This window comes from Pan paniscus, chromosome X (assembly GCF_029289425.2).
Source record: "Pan paniscus chromosome X, NHGRI_mPanPan1-v2.0_pri, whole genome shotgun sequence".
NCBI lineage: Eukaryota > Metazoa > Chordata > Mammalia > Primates > Hominidae > Pan > Pan paniscus.
The window spans coordinates 105,540,644-105,552,405 of NC_073272.2; the positions used below are offsets into that span (position 1 = coordinate 105,540,644).

The window sequence follows — 11,762 nt, forward strand, 5'->3', positions numbered from 1 at the left end:
TTAGCCAGGATGGTCTCGATCTCCTGAACTTGTGACCCCCCCACCACCCGCTTCGGCCTCTCAAAGTGCTGGGATTACAGGCGTGAGCCACCGCGCCAGGCCAATTTAATTTATATAAAGATTTAAAAACAGGCAAAGTAATTTGTGATGTTAGGAATCAGGATAATTACACTTGGGAGGTTACTAAGCATAAGGTGGCATGAAAGCGGCTTCTTTCTTGATCTGGGTGCTGATTACATGGATATATTCTCTTTGTTAAAATTCATTGAGCTAAATACTTATGACTTGTGTACATTTTGTATGCATAGTATACTACAATAGAGAGATAAAAATTAAGATAAACAGAACAACCAACCAACTAATAAACACATATGCACAGGCCCCACCTCCAGGGATATGGTTTCAATTAGTCCTTGGGAGGTCCAGTTACCAGCACTTCTCATAGGTTTATTGGGCAATATAATTTTTTCCATCAGCACTGGTTTCTCTAATTTTTGCCCATTTTTTCTCTTAGATTATGTGCCATTTTCTTATTGCTTTTGTTGGTATTTATTATATCACTAATCATGTGCCTGGTATACTTATAGCAAATATCTTATTCTTGTCTATAATTATATTTTCACTTTGTTTAAGATGTATTTTGTCAGTTCTTGAGGTTAAATTTTCCAGTATTCTTCTGTATATGTTTTACTTTTGTTATTATTTCAAAACTCCTTCCCCATTTATTATTTTATAAGATATGCTATTAATACTTTTAAAGTTTACTTTTTACATTTAGATCTCTAATCCATCATGAATTTATTCTAGTATGTGGCAAAATGTAGGGTTCTCATAATTTTTTCTACACTGCCAGTATAGATGTAATCATCACTTCCTCAAAGATTTTTTACTCCAATTCCATCATATATCAAATTGGTTTACAGTTGGGCAAAATCATGTAACACAAGCCTATTTTATAATAAAGTGTTGGATACCTCATGTAATTTATTAAATATTGTACTGAATGTGAAAAACAGAATTGTTTCACACCATCATACCATTAAAAAATTGTAAATCAGACCATTGTAAGTCAAGGACCATTTATAGTAACACTTGGAAGTTGCTGTCATAAAAGAGCATCAGAAAGACGTGATGAAGGCTTCCATAAAGCACAAGCTCAGAGGTGATACTTCACAAAACTGGATTCCTTCTTCCAAGGCACAGTATACTAACTTTAATCAGAGATCACTACATGATGTTGTGCTCCCAATAGGAAGAATTCATGAGTCAGGAAGCAATTGATGGAAAATGGAGTGACCACACTCGCATTACTCTCAATGACCCACTGGGGAACTTTGCAACCTGTCCCTACAATTCTGGGATTTGTAGGGTTGCAAGTAATGATCACCAAAGGAAAAACACTTCTGCCATGAAATTCAGCAAGTGTCCCATTGAACTATAAGCTATGGATGCTGCCTGAACACTTCAGGATCTTTATGGTCAGGGAATATCAGGCAAGAAAAGGAATCACATCATTTGCTGTGGCCATCCTACAGACAAAGGGTGGATTCTCACCCAAAACTTGGGTCAGGTGTCAAGACTGATTACATCACACACACACACACCAGGAAAGCAGGACAGGCCTCCTAAGCTGGTCAAAAAATGGCTTGAGAGAGGAGGGAAAGGAAATAGGCTTGGGCTTTTATGATTGTTAGGGGTTGAGGCAACTGTGAGGGTTTCTTTGTATAGGCAGCAGCTTGTTTGGCTGGAAATTCTCACTAGCACCAAATAAGTGAGTGAACTGGCTTACTTATCAGCATACCCAGATGTAGGGCATAAAGGAAAGAAGTAGAAATAAGACTTATAAGATGTCAAATATTAAGAAAACGGAGTTAGACTCTTTATTACACCATTTAGTCAAGGGTAATTGATCCCAATCATTAGAAGGAAGAAGATATGTTGTTACATAATGGGACAAGTAGAATATGTTTGACATTCAAGTGATCCACATGAGTGCCTCTTTATAATTCCTTGCCCAATTTTGATGGGAAGTGGAGATATGAAGTAATCTTGGTCAAAGAATGCTATGGTAACTGGTGGCTCAATACTTGTCATGGATGTGGTTTTTAATAATGTCATCAGGTGAGCTATGGAGATCAGCTAAAAGGGAAGGAGAATCTAGAATGGATAGTGGAGGGGAATGAAGCATTATCAGTTGTGACAATGAGACCAGCTGCAGCAGCAGAAGCTGTAGTTCATTCTACCAAATGTTTCCTTCTAAGCTTCCTCCAGGAAGAAAGATTCACCAGAATCCTTGAGTAAATACTTCCAAAACTTACAGAAAGAAGTAGATTTCAGCAGACAAGGAATTGACTGTGTTGGACATGGAGGTGTGCCATACAGATTTCTCTTCAAGAAAGGACTTGTTGTTCTAGATGCTTAGGAGTCCTGTCAGCCGACAGGCTTCAGCTTTCAGTCCCTTCAAGGGCTGCCTTAGTTGCAGAGATGTCTTGCCCTCAATCATTACCTTTTCTGGTCAGCTCATATTCAATGACTGACCAAGGTAGATGTGTGAGGGTCCAGCTATTTTGACCTAAAACAGAACAACTCTAACTGGCCATTTTAGCTCCAGATTTCCTTGTGCAGTCAACCAAGGTTGTTGCTATTTGGACCTGCATGTTGGCTTGACTTCAGCCTCTGCCTAATTTTGCTTCCTTCCCTTCCATTCTATAGGCATCAATCCCAAGGGCCCTCCCTAACAAATGTTCTGTACTATAAACTCTGCTTCAGGATCTGCTTCCTGGATAATCAAACCTGCAACATCCCCACTACTACTACTACCAACTTCTGTATTACTTGGAGTAAGGCTAGTGTTATGGGCTTAATGTATCTGTACCCCTAATATTCATATTTTAAGGTCCTAATCCCCAGAGTGGCTGTATTTGGAGTAAGGTAGTAATTAATATTAAGTGAGGTCATAAGGATGGAGCTCTAATCTGATAAGATTAGTGTCCTTACAAGAAGAGACACAGGAGAGCTCTTGCTCTCTCTCTCTCTCTCTCTCTTTCCCTGTATGATGCACCAAGGAAAGACTATATGAGAACATAATGAGAAGGTGGCCATCTTTAAGCCAGGAAAAGAGCCCTCACTAGAAACAGAATTTGTCAGCACCTTGATACACATTTAATAACAACTCTCCATTTCCCCCTTCCTGCAGTCTCTAGCAATCACTGTCCTATATCCTCTGCTTTTAGGAGTTTTACTAATTTTGATACTTCATATAAGTGGAATAATACAGGTTTCTATTTCTGTGACTGGCTTATTTTATTTAGCTTAATGTCCTCCAGGTTCATCTATGTTGCAAATGGCAGGATTTCCTTCTTCTTTAAAGCTGAATAATAGTCCATTGTATGTAGAAACACATCCTTTCATCTATTGATGGACATTTAGGTTGTTTCCATATCTTGCCTATTGTGAATAATGCTGCAGTGGACACTGGTGTGCAAATGTCTATTTGAGATCCTGATGTCAATTATTTTTGGTAAATATCCAGAAGTGGGGTTGCTATATAATATGGTAGTTCTGTTTTTAACATTTTGTGGAACCTCCATACTGTTTTCCATAATGGGTATACTTACAAAGGGAATTTGTCTGTGTATTGTTGTTGAATTGGTGTTTGTCAAGGAAGTGGGGGAGGAGGATCCAGGGCTTCCTATTCTGCCATCTTGCTGATGTAATTTCAATATTATTTTAATAATTATATTTCTACATTATCGGTAGCATTGTAATCCTACTTTTTCTTAGCATTTAAAGAATTATTCTGAAAAGATGTATGTAGATTTCACCAGACTGCCAAGGAGAACCTGCTTGTGGTTGATCATAAGTAAGTCCACAATCCAGCTTAACAAAGGCAGAAAAAGAGTGGAGGAAGTACTCAACTATTGAAATTCCCTAGTTGATAGATGTTATATGTCACCTACATTCATATTTCATTGTCAAGAATTTACTTACAAGGCCACACCTAACTGCTAGGGAGGCTAGAACATGTAGTTTATCAGGGAAGCCATGTGTCTATAATTCTATCACAATGTAGAAAGGAAAGCAGAATTGATAAATTCCGTGCAATCCATACCACTACTTTCTTGTGGCTGGTTCCCAGATAAGTTTTCTGTCTTTTGTTCTAAGAATTCATTAATATATTTTCTTGGTTTTTCTGTGTAGACAGATTTTTCTTCCTTTCCACTCTATTCTTTTAATGTTTATTTATTTTTCTTGTTTTACTGCACTAACATCTCCAATATCATTTTAAATAAAAGCAATAATATATAGAATCCTTGTCTTATTCCCAATTTAGTAAAAATTCTGCTACAAATTTTCTCTATTAAGTGAGATACATGTTCTAGTTATTTTGTGGGTAAATTTCATGAGGTTAAGGAAGTTATGTTCTATTCTTAGTTTGCTATTCTTAGTTTGTCACAGGACAAACAGTGATAGCCCTTCATGATCTGACCACAGGAAAGAATGACTGAATGAGGTTTAGTCTCTAAGGAGACACATGAACTACTTGAGGGATAATGTCTTTTAATCCCTGACTTCCCTCTGAAGATACTGATATTCCTTCCAGAACAAGTTCTGATGGAACTCATTTGGACGGTAGGGGGTAGGAAGGAGTTGATATTTACATTTACTCTGGCCTCTGGAGGTAGAGCCTGAGCTAGAGAACAGAAACCCGCAAATCAAGAGACTCACATTACAATCCTGGTTCTGATACCAGCCCACTGTCTGGTGTTGACCAACATGATTGAAACAACTAATATTTACAGGGCTTTTTATCAGGTCTCAGGCTCTGTGATGAGCATATTACATGCTACCTGCTTTGCAACATTGAAGGTTCACAAAATCCCAATGACATGGATATTCTTATTGTTCCCATTTTACAGATGAAGAAAATAAGGTACAGGGTTTAAGTGCCTTGTCCAAGATCACCAAACACTAAGTAGCAGGGCCAGGATTGTAATGTAACTTTAGTGAAACACAACTCCATGTTAACAATGAATTTTTGTACCAGAGATTCTGCTCTGGGCTTCAAAAATTGCTTACACAAAAGCAAAGTGTGAACTATACCAGGAATAAACAAACTTCCATGCAAATGGGTCTAATCAGAAAAAATTAGAATGTTTGTAATACACATGCTTTTCTAAACATAAATATTTATTTCAATATGGAAGTACAACATCTGCAACAGTACTTATGCATTTTTTTTACTATTTTCCTGTCACTGAAGTGTTTTACCTCAGGGCTAGAATTTCAGATACTACATCATTACCACTCACTGTGCCATTTATACTCAAGCTTTAAATACATAGTGTCTGAGATAAAATCTAGTTTGGTAGGTGGTAATGAGTTGGCATGTACAGGTAGAGGGAAGGTTGTTGAAGGATCTAGGGATACAAAAGTACCAATATTCAGTGAAATTAGAGCCAAAAAGGAGATTCCTACTTAAACAAGTGGGACAGGGGTGCTATATATGGAAAGGAGTCTGATTGGGATACAGAAAAAGAGGGTCTATGAGATATGACATGAATGAATTACTTTCTTTCTCCACTCCCAGCTTATACATTGGCAAGGTGGAAGTATGTTTTCTTGGGGGGAAGGTGGGGTTGGACAGGCAAGTTTATCTCTTGCTGTATTGTCCCATGCTTGTTCAGTAAGAAAAGCTACATCCCTCTCAGTCTGTAACTCATCCCCATAGTGGGAGTTCCTTTATTCAACCTACCAGTGTCAGATCTGGCAAGAACTCAGAGAATCCTACTAATAGGACAGTGGGAAGGGGGTTGAGAAGTTCACATATAAGACAATGCATCTGCATTGTTTTATGTCCATTGATCTTATTGGAGTACTGGGATACGAAGACCTGACCTGCTTTTTAGCTATTCCCCAGAAGACAGAAAAGGGAAAATTTTTCAACCCAGTCAAATTTATTAGAGCAAATGAGTTGAGGGGTATTCTGACAAAGAGAAATATACAAACATAGAGCCTTCCTATGCTTTGGATAATAATGAATTACTCATTGACATTCTGAATGTTCTGCCATAGGATTGGCCTCTTCCACAGCCAACAAAGTTCAGCCAGGGTTCAATCTTCATCCCATCATAAGGGAATGCAAGTCCAAGCTCACATCAATCACACCAGGCTATATTATTTATTTATTTCCCATTGCAATATACACGTGCAATTAGCCAATGGCCTTTTTCCCAACTACGCTTCCGTTGGGTTCACAACTTTCCCTAGAAAGAGAATACTCCTTGTGCTTCTCTCCAAAATCAACAACATGAAAGATCTATCAATTTGGATAATAGGGTGTAGGAAAGTGTTTTCAGGCTGATCTGAAAGTTCAACTTCAGGGACAGCTGCAGCTTCAGTTCCCTTTTCACCAATGTGCAGCACAGCCTTATGGGCAGCCTGTGTGGGGAGAACAAATCCTGCGGGTCTCTGAAGAAACAGGAACAGTCTTTGGGAAGGTCTAGAAGTAAGAAAGGGAAAGGAAAGGTGGGGCCGCCCCTTTGCTATACTATGTTGATGGTGCTAGAATATGAAGTTTCCTCTGCTAAATGTAGTCAATCATTCTCTGGCGATTCTACGGCCAGCCATTGGGAAACACCTCATTCACTATGGCCTGCTGCCGCCAGGAATCACCTCTTAAGCATTCCCTCCTCACACCTCCTTCAGAACTGCATCTCACCAGAGTCACTTCTGATCATTAAGCTGTTCTATCAGAGTAATTCTGGGACATAAAGGTCAAGGATGGAAGAAACTGATACAATTACTTATTTGGAGTAATGGGAATGACTCTGGAGTGATTCTAGCTTAGGAGGAGTCACACCGCCTCTCTAGGCATCAGATTGCTAATTGGTAAAATAAGAAAGTTGAATCAATTCACTCCTAATTGCTCTTCCAGTTCATACATTTAAGAACTCTAGTTTATCAACTTACATTGGAAAGTTTCAGACCATTGTCCTCTGTGAGTCCAGAAAAATCAGCATTTTCAGAATAGGCATGCTGAATGCCCATCTTCAAAAGTGTGGCTCCAAGGTCATATGTGGCAGAAATGGAAAACTTTGGAACAAACAAGTCAACCCATCTGTGGGAAAAGAGGAAGGGAACACATGGCAATCACCATATCAAGCTTATGATTCTCTCCTTCTCTCTCTCATGATGGTATTATATTGGACTCTGCTTCTTCCCTGAGTATTGACAACCATTACTATGTAAGTCAATACATGGCGCCAAACTCACAGAAGTTATTCTGAAAGGAATGCACTCAGGTACAGCCAATGTTGGACTGAAGCACTGGGAGTAGGGAGATGTAACTCCTTTATAATCAAGAGAAAATATCCCTGGGGTGACGACCAAGGTTGGGGAGCTAGTGGCATGAAGGTTAATGGGTAGCACCCAGGAGCTTCATAGTTTTCTGCCTTGCACTTCCAGTACAGAGTGGCTGCCCAATCACCTTTCAACATCAAAATCCAACCTGTTCTTTGAGCTCTAGTTGGTCTACAGGAAGCCATCAATTTACTAATAGGCTGACTTTGGGGAGCTCATCTTATCTTTTAAGACCAGACTTCCTAATTTGAAAAATGCCAATTATACTGCCTCCTTTGTAGGTTTGTTGATGTGCTTGGATGATATGAAGTATGTAGAATGCCCAGCCAAGGGCCTGGTAGACAGTATTTTCTTGGCATATTCTAGTGATCATACATAGCTGTTGGGTAGTTCAGGGTGATTCTTCTGCCTCTGGGTTTCTGCTGAACTCTGTCTCACCTGCACTTTTATGCCCACCTTCCACCCACACATCCTCTAAGGCATTTACCCCTTCTGTAGTAAGCGGTTCCACTTCTTCAGTGTTTTAGATGACATGGCAGCTTCCACTGACTCCATCTGTCCCTCCTTGGGAAGAACAAAGAGTGCCAGAGCATTCTTGCTGTAGTCCATTTGCAGAACTGTGCAGTTCAATTCCATATCCACTAGGTGATAGTATTGTTCCATCTGGTGCATCATGGGCACTTGAACAGTGGTGGTCTTGTCTATTAAGAAGCTGGAACTGTCTTCTGTCTTGGATGGATCAAAAGGATTTGCCCACTGGGCTTAAAATACAAAGAAAAGAGAGGTGTTTATTTTAAACCGGTATCAGTACCAACAAGACCTTTTCCATTAGTGATTTCATTTAGAAATTAAGATCACCACAGAGTTAGGTACCTACAGTCAACCAGTTTTACAAGTGACTGAGGATCAGGCAGAGAAAGTCATTTGTCATGGTCTCCCAGTTAACAGGTGGCAGAGCCAGGAATCATACCCAGGGCTGTTGGGCTCCACAGTCTGTATTCAAAACTACTATACCACACTAAGCCCATCAGAGCCATAGTTTCCTCTTCCATAAAAAGGTATAACGACATCCAACACACTAGGGAGAAGTGAGAAAACAGATCTGTTCTGCAATTTTAGCCAATCTATCTATGTGTGGTTTGTGGCCGACAATTGATTACTCCTCCAAGAAATTTGGCTGACATATACTATAGAACCAGGAGAAATCATTTGAGCACAGTACCTTTAGGAAATAGTCACATGATTCTTGTTTCTACAAGCACCAGCTTTAGACTCACACAGACCTTGTTGGTAATATCAGTTCTAAAACTTATTAACTGTGTAAACTTGGGCACTTATGAGTATTGATTGAGACAGTGTGTGTATACCACACATGTCAGATGGTGTTTAGTACACAGTGAGTGCATAATACATGGTAAAATTATGTATGTAACATGCCTAAGTATGTACAGCAAGTGAGAATCACAGTAGGCTTTACATAAAAATATGTCTACTTGACAAGTGCAAGCTTGTCCCACCTCACCAAATCTTTTGGAAACCATGAATCTTTAGCCAATTATGAGCAAGATGTTCATACCATTGTCACCCACCTCTCTGAAAGGGCGCTCTCCCTAGAAATTTCCTGGACTCATTCACAGAGCTGTGTGTCCATCTTGGAAGATCCAATACTATTCACAGCTATGTCCAGTGGAGCAGATCACTGTGGTATGAGGGACACCTACTGATGCCAGTAATAAGAGACCATGAGCTCCCCTCAGCACTCCACCCAAGTATCTGAGCCCTAGACTGAAAATTGACATCTGAAAGTCTTACCTTTAAAGTGAATATAGTTCACTAAGACCATGATGGTGTTTGGCTTGAGGTCTTGAATTAGACCCACGACTTTCCCTTTGGTTTGCATCTCCACATGACTGTTAATCTCCTGCTTGGCTGCAGAAATGTTGGAGAAGTCGGTAGAAAAGACTTCAGTCTCATAGAGGGTCTTGACATCATTCAAGAACTTTGCCAGTGGTTTCAGATGCTTGCCAATGAAGAGGGCATTTCCTATCTGCAATTCCAGTTCCTTCTTTGGAAAATTCAGTGAACAGATCAGATGCTGGAAGCCGTGCTGGATCTCTACCATTGGAGTGTCTGTGAGGTTGAACCCCAAGGTCTCCACAATCTCAGTTTGGGTGCTGCAGCAGGCCCCGAAGGAAAGCATAACCAAAGCTGCAGAAATGCTCACAGGGGAAAAGAAGATGTTCTTATCTGGGGTCTCCACAGTGAACCTCCGGTACAGATTGAATGCAAAGTCAGCATTAATGGATGACATCTTGTAGAGAGTGGCATTTGGTTGGGATGAATGGCAGGCTGTTACTTTGCCTTCAGGTGATGCACAGTGGATTGTAGCATGAAGCCCAAGTACCAAGAGAACCAGATACAGGAATGGTGACATTTTGGAAGGAAGTTAATCTATAAGAGATGAAGTGAGACAACCACTGAGGGAGCTCAGTTGGATGAAACACTCCCTGAGCCAGAGACACATAATAACCACCCACATTGATTAATAAAACAATAGTAAATATTTGATGATGTGCTCATCAGGGGCTGAGCAGGGGTTTCTCTCCCTTGAAAAACAGGAGATGCATCTAATATGGACAGGGAGTAGGAGAAGTGGCTTGCTGCAACCACGGAAATAATGCCATGGACTGTCATTCAGATGTTATAGCAACATTATAAAAACGCTGTGAGTAAATTAAATTTATGGAAATTGAATCACTTTTTATCTGAACTAGAGGCAGCCTTTTGGAGAGAGGGGATATTCTTAGGTTAAACTAGTACTCCCTCTGTATACATTATTCATTGTAGATTAGAATTTTAGATTTTTTTTTCATCTGGCATTTTCTTAAGATAAAATCTATGAGATGAGAGAACGCTCGCATCTTATTTGGCTAAAAGACAAAATGAAAGTAATTTGTACAATATATGATTAGTTGGAATGGACGGGTGGTGGTTTATGGAGCCACGTACAAGGTCATGAGCTGAAATTCATGCATTTTGCAATGCATGGAAGCCATAGAGGTATTTTCGAACAACCAGAAAATGAAAGAATAATTTTCTAAATTTTACATTTCTTTCACCATTAATCTTAGTAACATCTAAACAGTCATTTCTAAGTTGTAAGACATCTTAACACTATTATTCTTACACCTATGCATGTTACTTTTAATTATTATAAAGAAAGCCAGAAAGATAAGGTGTAAGGTTCTCTGATCCTGAAAGAGTGCAAAGAAATGGAGTAAAGAAGTCAGGTGTGGAAATCCAATGAAAGTGGACATGTGTGCTTAGAAGGAAGAGGTCTACGAACTCAGAAAAAGGATCCTTCCTCCACCTTCCGTCTTCTTCCTGAGTGATCTTACCCTCCGCACTCAATTGCTAGAAACTGTATCTCTCTCAGATTGCTCTTCTGAGCTCCTAGCCATTTATCCAGCTTTCTTTTGGATATAACCACCAGGATGGTCCACACAGACCTCAGTCTCAATAAGAAAATCTCAAAGTTGCCAGATGTAAACATATCATCTCCCTACACCTTAAGCTTGCTCCCTCATCTTCATTCCACATCTCGGTTTATCACATCACTGTCTATAGAGACACCTAAGCCAGATACCTGGGAATAATCGTAGCCTCCTTTTATTCTCATTCCCCATATCTAATGAAGCATGATGTCTTATGAATACTAACTCTTAAATAACTCTCAAAACTTCTCCCTTCTCTTCATTCCTGCTGCCTCTGCCTCTCAGTTCATGGCCTGAGCTACTATATCAGCTCCTAACAGATCACACCATCTCCTATATCCTCCATACCAACCCCCTTTGTTCACCACTCTATCCAATCTCCATATCATCATCAGAGTCCTCTTTCTTTAAAAGTCACTGAGGCTGGTAGAAAGTCAATTATTAGATGACCACACTTAGACCTTCGCCCCTAGAGCCAGGAATTTGGTTTGGGACTCTGACTTGCCAACTTGGTTATTTGGGACTCTGACTTGCTGATAGAGATGTTCAAAGTTTCCAAAGAGAAAAAAAGTACTTACAGCAAATGCCCAAGAATCCACCTGCATCTCTCAGAAAGCAACATCTTTCCATTTTTATAGCATGTCCTGTATTGCAAAACTAGAGCACTCTTAGTTATAAATTAACCCCAGCATTAACCCTGGGATGGTATTTTCAAAGCTGATGTACAAAACCAAGGCCAAGAGGAACAAAGCAAAAAATGATAAGGTTTGAACTTTGAGTGATTGCTTTGGCTGCCAGACCCTTCATGTAAAACAAAAGAGAAAGAGGATTGTCAGAGCTGGAGGGGTTTAAGTCCATGCTGGCAAGAGTGTCTTCAGCAGGCAGAATAGGGGCCATAGGCAAAAG

The 11,762-nt window shown here is 39.8% G+C and overlaps 1 protein-coding gene across 1 annotated transcript; it reads right to left on the reverse strand.

Moving 5' to 3' along the window:
* Nucleotides 1-5,169: 5,169 nt before the first annotated feature.
* SERPINA7 (serpin family A member 7) lies at nucleotides 5,170-11,464 on the reverse strand. Its single transcript, XM_003819660.5, has 5 exons — nucleotides 11,435-11,464; nucleotides 9,175-9,813; nucleotides 7,850-8,123; nucleotides 6,973-7,120; nucleotides 5,170-6,441 (listed from the first exon to the last, which is right to left on the reverse strand). Exons 2-5 carry the CDS (start codon nucleotides 9,794-9,796, stop codon nucleotides 6,238-6,240), a joined length of 1,248 nt encoding a protein of 415 aa, XP_003819708.1. The 5' UTR covers nucleotides 9,797-9,813; nucleotides 11,435-11,464; the 3' UTR covers nucleotides 5,170-6,237.
* Nucleotides 11,465-11,762: the final 298 nt, after the last annotated feature.

What these genes read in the sequence shown, in the direction of transcription:
- SERPINA7 (XM_003819660.5), bottom strand. Translation starts at nt 9,796, where the DNA reads ATGTCACCATTCCTGTATCTGGTTCTCTTGGTACTTGGGCTTCATGCT. An exon ending in AACCGCTTACTACAGAAGGG is followed by an intron (nt 7,121 to 7,849) that starts GTAAATGCCTTA and finishes CTTTTCCCACAG; the next exon opens with ATGGGTTGACTTGTTTGTTC. An exon ending in ATGGTCTGAAACTTTCCAAT is followed by an intron (nt 6,442 to 6,972) that starts GTAAGTTGATAA and finishes CTCCCCACACAG; the next exon opens with GCTGCCCATAAGGCTGTGCT.